The 19,461-nt window shown below is 39.7% G+C and overlaps 2 protein-coding genes across 4 annotated transcripts; one reads left to right on the forward strand and one right to left on the reverse strand.

Annotated features, from left to right (window-relative positions):
* Nucleotides 1-531: 531 nt before the first annotated feature.
* On the reverse strand, nt 532-9,926 carry QDPR (quinoid dihydropteridine reductase). Of its 3 annotated transcripts, none has more exons than XM_021554376.4 (7): nt 9,808-9,926; nt 9,602-9,694; nt 7,876-7,972; nt 6,959-7,099; nt 4,684-4,792; nt 3,238-3,321; nt 532-1,388 (listed from the first exon to the last, which is right to left on the reverse strand). In XM_021554376.4, the coding sequence occupies exons 1-7, from the start codon at nt 9,889-9,891 to the stop codon at nt 1,280-1,282; spliced, it is 717 nt and encodes a 238-aa protein (XP_021410051.2). In that variant the 5' UTR covers nt 9,892-9,926; the 3' UTR covers nt 532-1,279. The 3 variants fall into 3 exon arrangements, with proteins under 3 accessions (XP_021410051.2, XP_021410053.1, XP_085434677.1); XM_021554378.3 differs by having other exon boundaries at nt 532-2,200; XM_085578551.1 differs by lacking the exons at nt 532-1,388; nt 3,238-3,321; nt 4,684-4,792; nt 6,959-7,099; nt 7,876-7,972 and having other exon boundaries at nt 8,320-9,694.
* Nucleotides 9,927-9,994: 68 nt separating this feature from the next.
* CLRN2 (clarin 2) lies at nt 9,995-18,905 on the forward strand. The gene is made up of 3 exons (XM_021554332.4): nt 9,995-11,145; nt 14,912-15,091; nt 15,497-18,905. Exons 1-3 carry the CDS (start codon nt 10,893-10,895, stop codon nt 15,760-15,762), a joined length of 699 nt encoding a protein of 232 aa, XP_021410007.1. The 5' UTR covers nt 9,995-10,892; the 3' UTR covers nt 15,763-18,905.
* Nucleotides 18,906-19,461: the final 556 nt, after the last annotated feature.

Genomic DNA, 19,461 nt, shown 5'->3' on the forward strand with positions numbered 1-19,461 from the left:
CCAGCAAAACAAAACAAAGAGAGAGTCATAGCAAAACAGACAATCATTTTATGCTGAAATTAACATGGGCACATATGAGCTTTTCCAGTGGGAAGAGAAGAAAGGTTTCCTGACTCATGGCAGTAAATCCTTCCCCAACATAGCCCTGAAGTTAATAAAAACAGAAAAGTGCAGAGGGAGAACATACACACAACTTTGCATATTTAATTGCTTTCAAGATATTCCCAAAAATCCAATAGAACTGATTCCATGTACATCTATGCTCAGAACAGGTAATGCTTGCACTCTTTATCTGAATTGTATTTCCATGTAACATGGCTGGATTTAAGGAAACATTTGCCCCAGCTGAAGGCCTGCCTCTATGCATGGCTAGCACATCTTCAGCACACATAAAAATGTATTTTATGCATCTCAATCAGAATTAAGTAAGTAAAAAAATTAAGTCCTTTACCATGACTGAACTGTGTGTTCAATTAAACCCATTAAAATGTTATCAAGATATTGGGATTACAAGTAACAGAGACAACCCAGTACATAAAACAATATACATTTATTTAGCACAAAAAGTTCCATTTTCAAGTGCATGTATAATTTTTCTACTACTATATGGCATTTTGCTTTTTGAAAAAGTCAAGAACCATCATGACTAAGAGAAAGACATACTATTCATTTGACAGAATGACTGTTCTATTCTATAACTGTAGGCCTGAGAGCAGCTTATGAACTGTAAGGCAAATTAGGAATACCTTCTCAATTGAGTAATCTCTATTCAGCTTCATTAACTCAAGTGCAACATTCACAAGAGAAGTGTTACATGATTAGGACACGATACATGACTGCAGTGCTCCCCATGGCTACAGCCAACATAATATGCAGGAGTGGGGTTATAATCCCAGACAGAAAAAGACAAAAGTCAAAGATTCATGGTATGTTGCCAGAAACACTTACTGACAGAAAAAAATTCCAACCATTATGTATGTAATCACAATGACGTGGTTAAGCATGATTTCCATTTCACAGAAAACAGGTAAGTTGCCATATAATGCTCAGGACATCTACAGACTTTAAAACCTGCAGCTTTCATTTAGAGACAAGTTGGCATTATTTGGTAAACAAATGTTGATAACTCACAGGTGACAGCACAGAAATATTACTTGAAATCTGGTTCCAATCATGACATAACTACAAACACTGGACACAGAAGACCATTCAAATTATACTGGTGGACAGGTTTTCCACAGCTTCTCCTTTGCTGAAGTTTCATCACTTTAAATTGACATCAAAGATGTGCTGCTGAAACTAGTTCAGTCTTCCCACCTGTAGTTATCACCTGGATTAGACTGCCAGAGTTTGGTCGATCCTTTCCTGTTATCCACTCATAAAAGGTTCTGTTTTAAAATAAATTGATAAAATAGGGTGAGGGAGAACAAAAAAATTACAACTACTACCAAACCTACAACTACTATCCTTCCTGTATATTGACAGGAAGAATAAAATACAAGCCTATTACTTTTCCTTCTTTTCCTACTGCTCTCTAGTGATTTCTATGTGATGTGATCACTGGATTCAGAACCTCAGAACTGTACAGAGGGCACAGAGAAATCCAAGGGGCATTTGAGCACACAGGATTTCCAAAATATCTCACAAGAAAAGGCCAGGAGCTTAAAATGTTAGTCACTAGGTTTTTCCCTACTTAAAAAAAATTAGAAAAGGGGAAGGAGGAGCTACTTTAGTTGCCTTTATAGCATATATATAAAAGAAATACAGTTTTATGGCTAGAATAGAGTTGCTGAACTCATTACTCTGCAACTGGCCATTATAACATTTTGATATTTAACTTTGAAAGTGGTCTCAGTGGGAGGAAAAAAGCCTTTAGACATCCAAAATAGTGCTAAGATGGACAACTTCTAGGTACCGGAACAGGAGACTCCTTATCAAAACACAACATAATCTCCTTCCTCAAAAAAGACTAGAGAACTCTATTTTTTTTTTTATTACAAGTCCTTCAGCCCTTCCAATAATGCACACATAGCAACTGTCATGTTGGAACATCCCACTATCCAACAAGAGTTTCCAGGGCACAAAACCCAAGTGCCATATGGGAAAGGATTTCCTGTGTCATTCCCAAGATGCAGATGTTGCCAAGAGATGCTGATGTTGTTCAGTGAGGCTTTTCCGTTTTCAGAGCACTGGGGTTAAACTTTAGGGAATCAGAAACAAAACAAACCAATCAACTGAATTCTCCTGTAAGAATAAATTATTTTAAAGTTCAACTTAAAAAATGAATTTGCAACACTCCAACATCTAGCTAAGCTGTCCCTGGAGCACAATAAATTAGGGCTCTTTTAGTGAATATTTTCAGGCGAGCTAAATTCAATTGATGGGGCCTGTTTTAAAGAGCCTCATCAGACAACTGCAGAAGCTTAAACTAAACAGAAGCAACTAAAGCCATTTCCATCTCTGGCATACACCTTAAAAAAATTTACAAAAAAAGGAAATCTGACGTCAGAACTAAACTACTCTCTCAATGAGCAATAGGAAAATTCAATTCCACTGTCAATTCTAAAAGACTTTTAAAAGGTGAGTTCACCTCAACAGAAACTCTGCTAATCCCCATCACACGGCTGAAGGCAATATTCATGCTGCACCTTCTCTAACCCTGAGGAATGAGAATAGTAAGGCAGATAATCTCAGCCTGCCATTACATAAGCTACAGTTGAAATTTCAGCATCAATCAGGACAAGTTTTTGTGGCTAGTGAAAAAAAAAAATATGTACTGAATTCTTCTGAACAAGAATAGAAATGTTGCCCGTTGAGAGAACTGAACTAACGTGCCATAAACTGGGCAGCAAAATGTGTTTAAAAGAAAAAGAATCCCACCCAAGTTGACATGCTTATTTGCAGTTTATCTGTAAGCCAGGTGTCTCCTGCACCTGCTGTCTGCAATTTAATTTTCCTACAGGCTTTAGGAAATTTTCCAGCCTCCAGCTGCTTAAGGCTGTCTTCCTTGCTGGAATAACTCATGTAGAGAAGCTGAAGTTGATGGAGTTAAGCTAATTTTCTCCAGTTAGGAAGCCTGTGCAATTAAACCCAGTGTGATTTAGAAAGATACCCAATAAGATGATAGAGGAAAAAAATCCACCCAAATCCAAGACAGCTATTTAAAAAGAACAGGCACTAAGATCCAGCAGCAAGATGGACAGCAAGCAACTGTTTAGTTATCCCACAGATACTCACTCTGCAATGAATTCTAAGGGTGTCCAGGAGCTGAAATCTGCATCAGGCATTGATTTCCTGTTTGCTGGGGTATCTAAGGTAACCCTGTGATTAAAAAAGATAAGCAAGCCTTTTAGTTATATATCTTGTTTCTGATGAGCACCATCTGCTTCAATTCACTTCTGTAATATATCCTTGACTTTTACACCAGGAGATATGGATTTCCCTTGCATCCTCCCTGTGTGTTAACAGTATATAGTAATTTGTCTCAATGTATATCCAAGGCTTCAATAGGAACACTCCAGCTTCTTGTCTAGCTGAGGAACTGCCCATTGGAGCCATCACTCAGCTTGCAGCTCCCCTCCCACCTCTCTCATGCAGATGGGGAACAGCAGCAATAAACCTGTTCACATGTACCAGCACACATGCATTACATCCATGGTTTCGAGAGACTAAGTGCATAAATATAGGAAGTTTTGACTTTAACAATACATATTTACACTACATACAATGACATGAGAGGGTTAACTTTCCAGAACTCCCTCGCTGCAATGCTGTTGACAATCCAAGGTGTATTTACCCTCTCAAAAATTCACTTAAGAATAGAGATTTGCATGAGAACTACACAAGAGCAGCATGCACAAAAATCTAGTGATCTGGGTGTCTGCCTGCCTATAAAGCTCTCTAGAAGGTGGTGTCAGTTACCCAAACACTTTTAATGCCACTCCTGTCTGACCTGAAGAAGTGTCTTAAGAGCGTGTGTGAGGAAACCAAAAGTAGAGAATTCAGGTAGCGTACCAAATCTCCGTACAGAATTCCAGAGACTTACATTTTGGGTCCTGAACTAGATATGGATCCAGCAAGAAAAATACTTTTAATTTTTACAACAGAATTGATAAAATTAAATATAATGAAGCCTTACTAGGCCATCCACTTTTTACTAGCCTTCCTGACAAAAAATGAAAGCAGGTGAATACAAGCTAAATTTTTTTGGTTTACAGGTCCTCAAAGTAACCTAATTTTACCAGTCAAGCATGCAGGACTTTATGAAGAAGCATCTTCAATCAAGTGAAAACCTGTCAAGTAATCCTTTGCCTTACTATGGTTACAGAGATAAGTCAAACTTTGCTGAACATTTCATCTCATTTTTACAGTTCTGCCTAAATTAAAACAAAGAAATCACATGTTAATGCATGGCTACAGTTAAACTCATTAAAAGTAAATCAAATTTTAATCCTTACGTCCACTACTGTTTTGCAAAGGCAAAGAAAAGAATGTAATAATTTTTAGGGTGACTTATGTAACTCTTTGTTCATCCAGTCAAGATGTATCCTTTCCCTGTGAGTAGGTCTGAGAGGTTGTTTGTGTGTTTTGAATAGGACACTGCAAACATTACCTGTGTGGCTCTAGGTTACAGCAGTTATTAAATCAAACAACACAGGCAGAGACAACTGAGCAACCACTTACGGCAAAATGGCAACTGCAGCAGAACCAGCTGGCAGCCCACTGCTGGCACCAGCCAGACTCTGACAAAGCTGATGCACTGCTCCTTTGGCCATGCCATAGGCAATCATCCCTAAAAATTAAACACAGGCAAATCAGAGCACTATCAGAACAGCCCTCAACATCAGCAGTAACATGACAGAAACTAAAGACTGATGAATATTAAGACCACTTACCACAGCCAGTAAAGAATTAGTCAACCTATCCAAGTGCACCCTGAAGTGTATGGCCTACAGGGCTAAGTTCATGAATTTAACAGAGTAAGGTGCTCAGACTTTAAAAAGGCACTGTTCTATTAATTTTCATCATATAACTAAGGTATTTGTGAGTTTGGACCCTAACAGATACAGTTCACTTCCCTCTCAAATCTGGAATTCACTTAGTCAGTATCCCAGATCTGACAGGCCCTGTGGAGAAAGTTACAGAAAACCCCAATTCTCATTATAGAAAATTAATAAATAATATTCAGGGAAAGCAAGCTTCTTCCTAAAAACTGTTGCTTTCTAGGCAAGCCAGCATTTAGCAGTGTAAGAGCAGCAGGAATCAGAGCATAAGGCACACTGCTCAGGAACAAGATCTGGACAATCAGGGTGCTAGAGGTCTCAGAGGCCTCAAGGCACACATCTGTCAAGAACTACAGACACAGATAAAGTACCTAAGAAAACAAGTCTACTACAACTGAATGTCTTCCTTCCTACCCATCTATACAGTTATTCAGCCCCTTTCCAATGTTCCTAAATAAGTATTTTGAATATAATAGAAATACTTCTACAATGTAATTAAATGTATTATATGACATCCATTTTTTTTAGGCGGAATCATGGACAGCACAGGCTATTTTATTGTTATGACAAAAATATTCACATGTGTATCAGAGTCCTCTCATCTTGCTTAAACCAAACATTCTAATTCTTCTTAGAAACCTTTTCATACCTGCTACATTTCTCAAACATCACACTTACAACTGATTCTGTCACTATTCATGTAATTTTCAGTGTTCTTCACTTTGCATTATGCAAGGCAAGATTTTCTCATAGGAAAAGAAAAATACCATTAACAGCAAACAAGAAAAAGATTATTTCTTCCAGAACAGCTGATCATAACAAGGCTAGTAAGGCATATTTGCAAAAGTTGAGTAACAACTCTTTCCCAATTCTTCTTGCTGTTAATAAGTTGCATGTGTTTGCCTAAAGCACTGCTTGACTTTTAGAAAAATCCAGACCAGCTGAAACCAACTAGTTCAAAACAGGAAGGCTCATCACTTTGATTCTTGTGTTGTGGTTCTTACCTCCCAAGACCACCCAAACAAAAACCATGAAAATTTGCCAGAATTTACTTTTTTCATTTGCGTCTAGTCAGTCAGCAGCTCACTGCAAATTATTCATCTGCTTAGTCTCAAAAATAAACCTTTTATCTTTGACTACAACAGATGCCACTATAAAAGCAAAAGATTAATTGTTAACTAGAAAATATATAGAATATTTTTGCAAAGCTTTCAGGAATTGTATATGGTTTAAAATCTTAGTATCTGTGCCTTAAAAATATTGTTGAAATGACACTAATAAAAGCTTGGGAAATTGGAGTATTTGTCTCAAACTTTCCTTTTGCTGCCAGCAAAAGTGGGCTTGTGTGCCAGCGCCTTTCTTTTTTTTTCAATTTTAAATTGCTCCCAGATTTCTTCCTCCAAGCAGACCAACATGGTTGAGGGGCAAAATTAAAAATGCAATAAAGTTCCTATTAAATAGCTCAGGACAAAGCCAACAGTCAACAAGCTTATCTATGTTTGAAGCAAAGACAGACTGGAATCAGAACATGAACAGGACAAGCATAGTTATCAGAATCAGCTGAGTCATCACCAACAGACAGATTGGTCAATGAAGGACTCTGTCTTTCAGAACACAAATAGGAACTTTGTCTAAGCATTGTAGTTCTATTGCTGTGTGCTTCTAGTCTTCATTACCTTCCAAACGTTTTTCTGTACCATATACTAGCCAAGTACATTTCACCTACACACATCAAATACTATTTAAATATTGATTCTATGTGCTTGCCCTACAGCTCCGAGAGATTCAATACTGCCACCTGTACCTTTCCTTACACCTTTCAGCAGTAGGGTCCCATTTGTGCTAGATGACAAGAAACTGGGGTGTGAAGCTATTGCTTCACGAACAAGAATGCTCAGATAAGCAACCATCTGTAACTGCTGGTATCCCTGCAGCTCTCATGGATAGTACTTTACCTGGGGTTCCTGATAAAGCAGCTTGAGCTCCTGTCAGAGTCAAGAGGCCACCTTCTTTCAGATGTTTTGTGGCAAGGTGGCTGGAAATAGTCGATGTCCAAACACTCTGCTTCCACATCAGATCACAGTTTTTGTATAAAGCTGATTAGGAAGAGAATTAGTGAAATTAGCCAAAGGAAAACTTAACTCTTATTTCCTCATTGTTACACAGAGAGCAAAGGCACTATGAAGACATCCTTTCTACCATTTTCTACCTCTACACTGTAAAACATTCATTTATGTCTTTTGTATCTCCTTTCTCTTTGAGCCTGTAACACCCAAACCAGAAGGGGGAAGAAAGGGACATATTTTACTAGATTTACTCCAGACTGAAAACAAAGCTATTTTTCTTCTTGTATCTCTAAAGTAGTGGGCAAAGTACAAATTTCATTATGAATATTACATGTTTAAAATGTACACCTTTTTTTAGTCTGAAGGGGTTTTTCTGTAGCATGATTAGGCAGCGCCTTCCAATATTGTATTGCATAGTAACAGCTCAGAAAGCTGCAGGAAGCAACTGAGGTTTTACACATAAAGCAATGATTTAGGAAACAACATCAATGTGTCTTTCATAATTTGGCTGACACAGGTAATCTCAGCAAAAATCAGTTCATAGATAACAATGCTGAGGTCCTTCAGAAAGCACATCAAAACTTTCTGGTAAAAATTAGTGCATCAACAAGCCTTACTGAAGAAATTAAGCACTGTACAAATTTAACAGAATGTAAAAATTCAGAGAAGCACTAAGAAGCACTGTGACTAAACTATTTTGTACTTCCAGGCTTCTGTCCTCTTCTGGACTCCAGAAAAAAGATTTTTAAGGACTTCTCTTAGATGTCATTCATGTTTTCACCAGCATGTCTGTACCAAAGGCTTACACTTGGCTTTGGCGCTGCCTCCAGCCCATCCTCCTGCTACACACAGGATCGCATCCACCTTTTCTTCACCAAGAAGTTTTCCAACTGCTGCTGTCACCTTCAACACATAGAAAAGAACATACTGAAAACACTCAACTGATAAGGTAAAGAGGTAAACACCACAAATGCCACACAGCTACTTTTTCCGACTTATATATTTGAGTAACACAGACACAGCAATTTAAACAGCTACAGAAAAATAATATTTATAATTAATGAACTCAAAACAACTGTGTTGAAAAATAGCTACAGATGAAAGTAAGACGAATGAAAGCCACAGAGTGTGTGATGTCACTGGAAATAAGTGATCATCAGGCTGAAACACCTGACCCTTACCTCTATTGTTAACAAAAATTATTCTTGACTTGCTTTTGACAGGTTCTCTTCCAAGTATGGTGTTGTTTAGGATGAGAAATAAAACTGCAGGTCTGACTAGGACTACTAGTGTCACTTTTGATGACAGTAAAAGAAAAACAACTAAAGATTAGCTTATTTATTGCTTCTGTATAGACCACAACCATCAGTTTGAGTCTGGCTACTCAATTTGAGCTAAAACCTCACAGCTGGTAATGAATTTGTTGGGTACAAATTTTCTCTGTCAAAGCAAATATCAAGTAATCCATCTCTCAACAAGTGAAGAAAAACCAATAGCTTTTGCAAAACTGTATTGAAAATTGTATTGTAAACATTCTGTATTACTCTTCCAAAGCTTTAGTAATTGTGTAGATATAAAAAAAAAACATACTTAGTTAGATATTCAGTATATCAGTAACAGATATTGGTTCAAAACTTAAAATGTAAAAAATGAAAGTTATCTGTGGAGAATAAAGCAAAATACTTTTTTAGGCTGACTTAGATTCTCCCACATTCATGTTTGTGGAAACCAGCGCATTTCCCTAGGGATCCCTTGGGGCTTAGGTTCATATGCTTTGAGCATACCATCTACTTACACAAAACACATTTTTAAGTTAGGGTATTTAAAATAAGTGTTGCATTTTAAGATGTCATTATCCATCTTCATTACAGCTCACCTGGTTCAGTCTGTGACTTTTAAAAGTCAAGACAAAAACAAAGCAAAACTGCCTTATGTGCTGAGCATCCAGTATCCCGGATCAAGCTCTTTCTGCATAGTTAAAAGGCATTACAACAAATTAAAAAGAAGGGACGAGCAGAAGCTGAAGGACCTTGAGGTTCGTGGTACGACCACCACCGACCACGCTGTTGCTTCCTGCGTGGAGCCGGAGCCATCCCTGCAGCCGCCTCGCTCACCGCGGGCGGCAGCGAAGAGACGCACAAACCCGCGGGGAAGCTCCGCGCATCGCTCGGCCGAAGGGACGCGCACACCCGGGGCAGGCTGCGCGCATCGCTCGGCCGAAGGGCCGCGCACACCCGGGGCAGGCTGCGCGCATCGCTCGGCCGAAGGGCCGCGCACACCCGGGGCAGGCTGCGCGCATCGCTCGGCCGAAGGGCCGCGCAAACCCGGATCAGGCTGCGCGCATCGCTCGGCCGAAGGGCCGCGCACACCCGGGGCAGGCTGCGCGCATCGCTTGGCCGAAGGGCCGCGCACACCCGGCGCAGGCTGCGCGCATCGCTCGGCCGAAGGGCCGCGCACACCCGGGGGAGCTTGGCTGGCGCCACTCCACCGCCTCACCCGGCACCGGCCGCCCCGCACCCGCGGCTGACCCACCTGCTCGGCCTGCTCGGGGAAGGAGTCGGTCGTTCTCACCACCACGTTGGCATTGGCGTCCGCGTTCTCCGCCAGGTCGATGCTGGCCACCCACTGCCGCGGCGAGAGGAACGCGCGTTAGCGGCCCGCGCCCCGCAGCGCCCGGCCCGGCCCCGCCGCTCCCCCGCGGGGCTCCCCGCCTCGCCGCCTCCCGGCCCGGCGCTTACCCAGTCCTTGGACTTGAAGTACCGCACGCACTGGGAGCCCAGCGCCCCTCTGCCGCCGTACACCAGCACCCTGCGCGCCGCCATGCCGCCGCTCCGGCGCTGCTCTCCCCGGCGCGGACGGGCCGCCCCGCGGGGCGGGCGAGCGGCGGCCGCGCCCGGCCGGGGGCGGTGCGGGGCGCGGTGCGGGACTGCGCTGCCCACACCGTGCTGCCTACACCGTGCGGAGCGGGGGGAGGCGAGGGGGGAGAAATCCCAGTGCCCGGCCACCGCAGGGGCCTTGTTACTAGTCCCCAGGGCTCCTGCTGCTGTAAGCTAGTTAATTAATTAATTTGTTAGTGGTTCTGGAGGTCCTGCCAGGGCTCGGGTAGCAGTAACCGTAGAAGTGCGGACAATTACGGCGGGGTTTCTTTACGCTCATAGATCGCACCTGTCGCTTGAGTTACACCTCATGAGTGGCCCGGTCTGCGGCGCGCCTGGCCAGGCCACCCCGGCTGCCGGGGGCTTCGCCCGCTCAGTTCAGAAGATTCCAGACCCATCCTTTGTGTCCCTCAGATCACTCTGCCTGCAGTGACATTTAGAGGCTGGGTGGGAGCAAGCGCCAGGAAACGCAGCACGGCTCAGGCGACAGCAGAATCCTTCAGCCAAATTATGCTATTTTAATGCTTTGTCCCTTGCACACAGATATTTACCCAATTTTTAAAATAACCCAAGAAATTGGATTCTTCTCCAAATTTTCTTCACATGAGGTTGCAGTAAGAAACTTGATGTCATTTGAGCAGGACAATTAAACCCCTGAGGAAATATTAGACAGGTCATAGAGATAGGATTACTTGCTACAAAGAAGCATCACCGCGCTACAATGTAACAAAGCCGTTGCTTGCAACCATTTCAGGATGTTGTTGCAGCAAAATGTATTTTTTGCCTTTTTTTTAACCATAGCGATGAATTGCTGGACCTTCAAAATACAAAGAGAAGTATTTTGAAATGCCTGGTATTTGGCTGTGGATTTTGGAGCACGATGAAAAATGGAAGTACGTCTGACTGCTGCAGAGAGGGCTTGGAGATGATCCCTTGAAAGCACTAGGATGCCTGGCTGCTTTAAAAAGACATTATTTGCTTTGGCTTCTCTAATAAGTTTTGTGTCTTTTATCTTGATTGTTGTTGCAATGGGGATCCCAAAGTGGATGACTGGAAAGATCCTTTGCAAAACAGGGGCTGATTTGGTTAATGCCACAGATCCAGAGCTGGTCAAGTTCATTGGAGAAATTTACTACGGACTCTTTCGGGGTGGCAAAATTCGCCAGTGTGGTTTGGGCGGGCGGCGTTCCAAATTCACAAGTAAGTACAAATTTGGTTGAATATTTAGTCTAACGTCTAGTTCAAAATTTATCACTTTATTATTTTTGTTTACAGAACTTGCAGAATGCAAATTATTATTAAATAGATGTGCAGTCTTTATGGTTTGATGTTTTGAGTGTGAATATAAAATTTATATAATTTCATTAATGTTTTTTGCTACAGTTATGCTCTGTAATCCTGGAATCAAGCTGGGGAAAAAATCCCTAGGGCTAGATGGAGAGCTTCCTTTTAGTCTTGTGAAGGGGGTGAAATTCATTTGGAGATGACCCTGTAAATCTTACTTTCCCCTTGACTGACATTTTCCTATACCGAGTTTTGCTCTGCCACCCCTCTGTCCTTGCCTTCTCTGTTGAACTCTTCTGAGGTTTTTTTTCCCTTTAAGAAGCAGAGATTTATTTAGCTGGACACATGTATGTATTTCTCTGGCTGTCATAATGCAAATGTCTACCATAGCACATATCGCTAACTTTATTAACATGTTGAAGAAATTCTTACCTTCTTTTCTATTAAGTTGGGAGACAAAAAATTGCTGAACTTTTAACAAATATAGAAACTGTTTAAACTTATTCCTTTTAACATAAAAGATTTCCTAGAGGTCTTGAAAGCACTGAGCTGTATTCTGGATGATTTCCAAATTTCACTCATCCTGTTCTGTAGTGAAAATTGTAATTTTAATTGAAGATTTTAAATTCAGTGGACAGATTTACTGAAACTTAAACCAATATGACTTGACACCGTTGCAGTCTCACCCTCTCCCTGGCCTACAGCAATGCTGTCCTGTCCCATCCTTTGCAATGGCTCTGGTAGTTGAGCCGAGCTATTTCAGAAGTTAAACTGGCCAGAAATTTAGCCTACAAAAATAAATACTCATTTTCCCATAGGATCATGTCTGACTACACAACTGCACAAGCACTTCTATAAACATTTGAAGGCAGGTGTGACTGTGGGACTTCAGAGGGAATGTAGAAAAGAACGAACCTCAACTTAGACCAGCATGACCAGTTGTTAAACTGGATGAATTTGGACTGGTCACTTTTACAGTAACCAAATTATTGCTAAGCTCTTACTGCAACTGCAACTTCATGACATGGACATAGCAGTCATGCTCAATTGGTCCCAATTCTTTCACCCCATCCTGGGAGAGAGAATGAGAAAAAAATGGCCAATCTCCTTTAAAACTCTGTACAACTTTCTGGACTATTTAATGAACTTTCTGATTTTTTACTGTGCAACCTGAGAGGAAGGCATAATGTTCCACAGTCATTCTGAAGTACATCAGTATGCAATTGGAGGACATGAGCCAGCACTCCTTAGACAAACAGAGCTCTCACTGAAGCTAATTATAATTCTCTATTAGAACCGTAAAGCATTAAGTGCAGTAGGCACAAATATGCATTTTGGTCAATGTGTTCCAAAGATTTTTCCTTTTTAAATGTTTTAATAACTCTACTGAGTTTGGTATTTTCACTGGTTTCAAACATACTGGTTTCAAACAACAATACACAATGCCAATACTTTTGCATAATGATGAGCAGGACTGGAGGTTCTAGGTTTGACTTGACTTTTTTGTTTGTTTGAATGTCCCCTTTAATCTGCAAGCATTCTGAACTTACTGGGGTGCAAGAACTGTGAGATTTTTCATGGAGAATGTGATAATATAAATGGACTTCACTGGCACCATAGATCGTCACAAAGCTAACACATCATATGGTGCAGTATTGCAGTACCTCTGACACTTCAGCATTCCAAATTGCAACAATGTACTGTTATTGGTACATCCCCTTTCACTCTGTTAACATTCACCAGAGTAGACATGGCTGGCACACTCTCTTTTAGCTAGGACAGTGACTCTGTTGCCACAACAGGTGCCTACTGCTGTTTTGTACTCCTCAAGATGAATCATCTAGCCTCCAGCTGCAGCTTCTGAAGTGTCCCATCTAAGTGCAGCATGTACATTAGACCCACACGGTTGTTATGATGGTCCTAAGGCAGCTAAGCTGGCATAAGATGCTTCTGTTTTGACAATTGAGTCAAGCCCTGAGAAGAAGCTGGGGAAGCCATGCTTTTTGCCTGTGCATAGCAAACACTGCTGGATTGTGTCAGGAGACTCCATGGCATGTCCTTCTCATAGATTCTTATTTCTGTGTACTAAGCCAAACGCACTGGGCAGGTCCTTGGGACTTGGCTGTGAGACTCAGAAAAAAGACCAAATAGTCCTTACAACTACCCTAAAATCTCTGATGGTTTATAAGGAGGCTTAATTCCATGTCCTTTGTTGTTATACTGCCAGTTATTTTCCAGTCAGAAAGCAACCTAGTTTTTGGATTCCCATTTCTCATATATGCTTCTGGTCCTCATTGACTACCCTCTTTTCTTGTCAGTCTTCTGCAGCTCTTCTGTGCACCAGGCCCAACTACAACCCCAGAATGAGCTACTGAAAGGGTAGATCTTTTGAATCACATAATTTTTTTATGGGATTTGTACAGTATGATTTTTTTCTACAGGATCTACTATAATTTTGTCATGTCATGATCAAATTATATGCCTGAAGTTCATGGTGACATTTACCAGCTATTGCTGCCTACTTTTTAGGTGGCTTGTTTGGACTTTGGGGTTTTTTGTCAGTTATGCAGCACAGGTAGGAATTTATTTGTTTGTTTGTAACATAGTATACCTTCTTTGTAGTAACTTGTTAGTGATTAGGCAGTGAGTTCTTCAAAACATGTATGAGTGTGCAGTGCTATTCTAGCTGAAGGTTTCCTCTTGATCACCTTGTATTTTAGGATTCCTCTCAATCAGCTTCTCTTTTTCCTGTCAGTCAACATCACCTACAATTCCCTACTCACATTTCTTCTGACTCTGTTACTAGAGGGCTGCAGGATAAACTAAACACTCAGGTGTACATTTCCTGCTGTTGGGCAATCTGTCCCTTCAACAAAGGAACTGTGTCTGTGAAGACAGAACCAAGAAAATTACTGTTCTCAAGAGACAAGTGAGCAGCAGGCTGCTGAAGGAGAGATTGTGCCTACAGCAAACCATGGGAGCACTTCACCTAAAGCCCACCTGACTGCAATACTTTACAAGCTTCATCTGTGGCTAAAACACTGCCAGATGCCCAGAAAAGCATAAAGGGGCCATAAACACCAGATGAGAAACCAAGACAGGAATCCTAAAAGGCAAACCTGGATGTATGAAAATAGGGCAGGTCTCACTGGAGCCAGCAGTAAAGAGAGGATTATTAAAAAAAAAGAAGAATCACATGAGAAAACAAACACAGAAAAAAGTGCTACTATTTTAGGCAGCAAGGGAACAAAGAAACGGAGACTATCAGACTTCGAATGGATGAGATTAAAAGCATGAGACAGGAACAAGAAGCTCAAAAACAGGAGTTTGGTACTGAGAACAGAGGACAAAAAGAGACAGGAAAGTATGCAGCAGACAATACAGCATTAGAGATAAAAACATTAACACTGCTAGATAAATAAACAAGAATTCAGCCTGAATCCTTATTCACAGATCCTGTGTAGAGGATTATTCCTGTAACAGAATATCCCTAGTATGATGCACTGAAAAATAAAGCATCAAGAACTGAGATGTGTGCAACTAGCTGAATTCCACATCTCCATAAAAAAAAACCCAATCTTCCTTAAATATGAGTTGAATTTTAAACATCAGTGCAGTGTGATGTTTACCGTCATCAAGAAAACCAATACACTGAATAGATGATTTATTTTTTTCTTGACAGTTTTCCCACACATGGTGAAAAAGTTGAATACAGGCCTGCATGTGATGATCATAATGTTCCTCTGTGTGGCCATTTTCTTTTCTCTGGTCAGTTTTGGATTCTGCATTCTTAACGCAATAAAAGTTCCTTACCGGGCTATTAACGGTCCAGCAGGAGCATGCCTTTGGAACTTCCTTGCAGGTAATTTTCCAGTGTTTATCTCTAGTCACATTCATAGAAAATTATACAAGTTCCTTCTTTTGCCTTACTAAATACGTCCTTGATTTAAATACTTGTGGATACAATGAAGTTGGCAGTGAATTCACACCTATTGAAACAGAACTTCCAGGTGGTATCTTGGCTTACCGTGTCTAGTTAACATTCAACAGGAGCTACGATGCCAGCCTTGAGGCTTTATGTCATTGACAAAAGTATGCTTGCCCATACAATAAAGCCTAAGCATTTTGAAGGTGTTTAAGCCATGCCTGTGTCTATACCTACTCTCTATATTGCTCAGTGATGTATTCCGTAAGATTTTGAAGCACAATCAAAATGTCTGTCTTGTTTTGATTTGATAAGGTGAATACTTATTTAATTTTGTTGCAGGTGGATTTGTAGTACTTGCAGTCACCAGCTTCATGGCTGCTGTGAAACTTCATCACCTCACAGAAAGAATTGCCAATTTTCGGGAAAATGTCTTTCGGTTTGTTATCTTAGAAGAACGCTTTGAAGACTGTTTTTGGATTTGTGTGGCAAGTGCCACAGCACATGCAGTGAATTTGCTGCTAATAGCCATTAGTGGGATTCATTTCCCTAAAATTAAGACTAAAACTGAAGAAGTGAATGTTACAGCAGAAGATATCATGTACTAACAAATCTACACAAAACTATTTTGGTCAAGTGAATTGTTGTGACAGGAACAGCTTCTTGGCTCTTCAGCCTTTGTTTTGGATACATGATTTATGTACAAACCTGAGTAAACATGAGTAAACATACAATACCAGTAACTAACATATCTGTGAAAAAAATAAGAAACCCAAATGCTATAAAATCATTATTCTCAAAACAAACTGATATCTGCAGTGAGTATATGCTGTTTCAGTTTTTAGAAAATTGGCACTTTGGGGTATTTTAGAAAGGTAAAATATTTCATCAAACCAAATGTTTTCTTTATTTAGAAAGACAACACGTTTATCACAAATCTTCGAAGCTGTAAGGTTATTTCAAAACAGAAAGAATGTATATTTAGCATTTACTTTCACAGAATTATCTAGAGCATATTAAAAAGGAGATATATGTTTGATGATGTTATGCAGCATTGAAAAGGAGAACTTCATCATCTGAGGCTAAAGTTAAGGGGCATCAAAGGCTAAGTGCATATGAGTGAAATGTTTTTAAAACAGAAATTATCCAATACCACAAGACAAAGAAGTGAAAAATGTAAAGTATATGGAATGCTATTAGTCTAAGAAGAAAAAATTATTAGTTGCTAGATGAATGTTTTATGGCAGCTTCTGGAAGTAAACAGATTAAGGGTCATAGTGCTTTTAGATAACCTGGAAAATATTAATCTGACAGGTTAATTTTCTTCATAACCGTGTTAATTGTTAAGTCTATCTGAAATCAAGTAAAAGTGATATATGATGAAACAGTATTGAAATTAATAGAACTGGTTAAATAGATGGAAAAATTACTTTCTTAGGAAGTACTATAATTTTAACAAGGATTTGACAAGTTCATGGGTCCTGAGGAGTGAATGTTTTTGAGAAAAGGATATGGAATATACCATTAAGAATGGGTACATTTTCTGTACCTATCTCTGGGTTTGGCTCTACAAGGTTAGCAGGATGATGAGCGAAACAGAAATTTGTGAGAGTGCCTCTGCTATAGGCCCTACTAACCTTTCTCCTTCAAGATACCATGAGCCACTTTTTTTTTTTTCATGAGCACTAAAATTATTTTTTAAAATTTAAGAGATAGATGGAAAATGATAATGAGTCTACAGAACTATTGCAATTTTAGCATAAAGGAGACTGGATAAAGCAGAAAAAGTTCCTATTTTATACCACCCTCTTGCTTCACTGTTCTTCTAAATGTACTGGTGCTTTCACTCAGACTGTACCCTGGGCCACAACTCCAGAAAGATGGTGCAATACATGGATATTCTCCAGAAAGATGGTGCAATAGGCTGTACATGGATAGGCAGCAAACAAACCCAGGCTACGAAGGTGTCTTAGATGGTAGCAACACAGACCTGTCCTGAAAACTGTCCACAGGGCCCTCTGTGGTACCACCACCTTCCCCTCCCAGAAAATTCTGAGTGGCCTTGAGATAGAAAAACTTGAAGTGCAGCATAATTACACAAGTAGAAAATGTAATGCTTGTAATTTGTAATTGTTCTATGAACATGCATAGTTTAGACAGAGTTACTGCACAGAAAGAATTATATTGTGGCATGTAACTCAGCTTTTACTAAATATAATTCTCTTCAGGAGGTGAGAAGGATGCAAATTCTTAAATCCTCCATATTGAGTGATTGCTGTGAAAATTTTTTTCCGTAGTATTAATATGCATGTGTTGCAACACATTTTTATACTGATAATGAACTGCTTGATGGCCCCCAAATTTTGAACCCCTCCAAAAATGTCACTGGATAAGAATTAATGGGACTATTTAGGTAAGAACATTAGATTAAGAACAATATTAAAGATTTGTTGGAGTGGATTCCTAGGTAGGTCACAGTAGCTCTGAAAGAGCCTGTAGAATGCACTGTATACATGAAGTTAAGGGGGATAACTGGGCTGATAAGCATTGTAATTTCTTGGTTTGAATCAATTCAAGAATAGAGCATACTCTGCAGTAAAGGTCCAAGAGAAGATTTCTCTTACAGCATACCTATGAAGTATCATTGTGGGATGCTATAGCTGCACAAGTTGAATGACCAAATAATATTATCACCCAATGACTGTGTTGTGAGCTGTGAGAAAATATTATTTTCAGTTCAGAGTGAACAGCAGTATCACCATGCATGAACTAAACTTCATTAGATAAATGTAAGGCTAAATTAAACTTTCAGCTGCACAGGTTGTCTGCATTTAAGCACTGCTAAGATACACTGATAGGTCAATGCATGCCCTCAGAAATTTTGTCTGGAGAAAAAAAGGTTAAATGCAGGCATACTTATTTGAAATGTACAATTACAAAGCCCACCCTGGGGTAAACAATAGCTACTTTATCACTTAGACGTGTTCAGCTTTCCCTTGTACCGCATAAACTAATTTCAAAAATGTGCCACTTGATATATGTGGTCTACCTTATTTACACATTTTTATTATGCTTCACATAGTGTATATGATTATATGCACGCTCAACATATAGAAATGCTGAGCTTCTCTGGGGGCACTTCTTACTTGGAAGACTTGAAATGCCAGATGAGAATATTATAAGTAATATCTATCCAGAACTTCGAAGATATTATGGGCCCAATCCCATCTTTCCATAAAATTAAAGACAACTTCATATATCCCAAAAATACCCACTTAATTTGTAGGTGCAGAATAATATATAGAAGCAACATGAATGTGGAGAAGCTATGGAGCTATGGAGTTCTTAGAACTAAAAAACTGTTCATTGTGAAAGAGCCTTGCCAAAATAAATGAAACTAAAAATTAATTACCACTTTGATTCTTTCAATAATATTATGGTTTAATGTTAAAAAATGTATTTTTACAAGATAAATCAAAATGGATGCAATTTCCCTCAGTCATTGTTTTGAGTGCTGCTGTCCTTAATAAAACATGTTATTTGTCCTTGTACCACTTCATGGAAAAAGCTGTGAGACAGGAAGTGCAATGGACTCCTAGAGAACAGGCCCAACTCCTTCTACATCATGTTCTGCTCATCTAAAAGTGTAACTCCACTTAAAGATATATGGAAATGCAAAGATTGTTATACATATTGTCATAAAATGTCTTATTCTCACTGTATTCATTCTGTATTAAATTGATTGTAATAATTAATTCTATATTAAAATTAATTACTTAAAATCTATGCTTCACACTTCAGGGTCAGGGAAAGAAACAAAAAATGTCTGGATCACCTGAAATTAAAATCCAGTGCATGTTCAATACTCATCAGACTTCAGACAGACAATACAGTAATTGTCAGCAAACTCCAACTAGTCCTTTTCCATGCAGTGCTTTTGCTGAGCATAAATCTACTTCGGCTATTACAGTGATGACCGTGTATTCTGTTCTGAATTTTCCTGACAGAATGTAACAAGTCATTCTCATTGGGTTGTTTTGTGTTGTTTTTTTTTTTATTTGCTACATTTTTATTTCTTTTTGTAATTTCAGTCTGAAATTGTTACAGCTTTCTCATAGAAAAGAACGTGCGTTTGCAATAAAGTTTTATTTTTCCTAAATAATTGTCATTTTAATCTTCAACATGCAAATAAAGCATTCAGTATGCAGACTGGGGCTACCTAAGTCTGTGATAAACCCCCGAGAGAAGCACGACCACCGATCTAGAACATGCCAGGAGTGGGTAAACATCCCCTGCGAAGCCGCGCC

The sequence above is a fragment of the Lonchura striata genome, chromosome 4, assembly GCF_050655825.1.
Source record: "Lonchura striata isolate lonStrDom1 chromosome 4, ASM5065582v1, whole genome shotgun sequence".
Lineage (NCBI taxonomy): Eukaryota > Metazoa > Chordata > Aves > Passeriformes > Estrildidae > Lonchura > Lonchura striata.

What these genes read in the sequence shown, in the direction of transcription:
- CLRN2 (XM_021554332.4), top strand. Translation starts at nt 10,893, where the DNA reads ATGCCTGGCTGCTTTAAAAAGACATTATTTGCTTTGGCTTCTCTAATA. An exon ending in GCGGCGTTCCAAATTCACAA is followed by an intron (nt 11,146 to 14,911) that starts GTAAGTACAAAT and finishes TTTTCTTGACAG; the next exon opens with TTTTCCCACACATGGTGAAA. An exon ending in CCTTTGGAACTTCCTTGCAG is followed by an intron (nt 15,092 to 15,496) that starts GTAATTTTCCAG and finishes ATTTTGTTGCAG; the next exon opens with GTGGATTTGTAGTACTTGCA.
- QDPR (XM_085578551.1), bottom strand. Translation starts at nt 9,891, where the DNA reads ATGGCGGCGCGCAGGGTGCTGGTGTACGGCGGCAGAGGGGCGCTGGGC. An exon ending in ACTTCAAGTCCAAGGACTGG is followed by an intron (nt 9,695 to 9,807) that starts GTAAGCGCCGGG and finishes TCGCCGCGGCAG; the next exon opens with TGGGTGGCCAGCATCGACCT.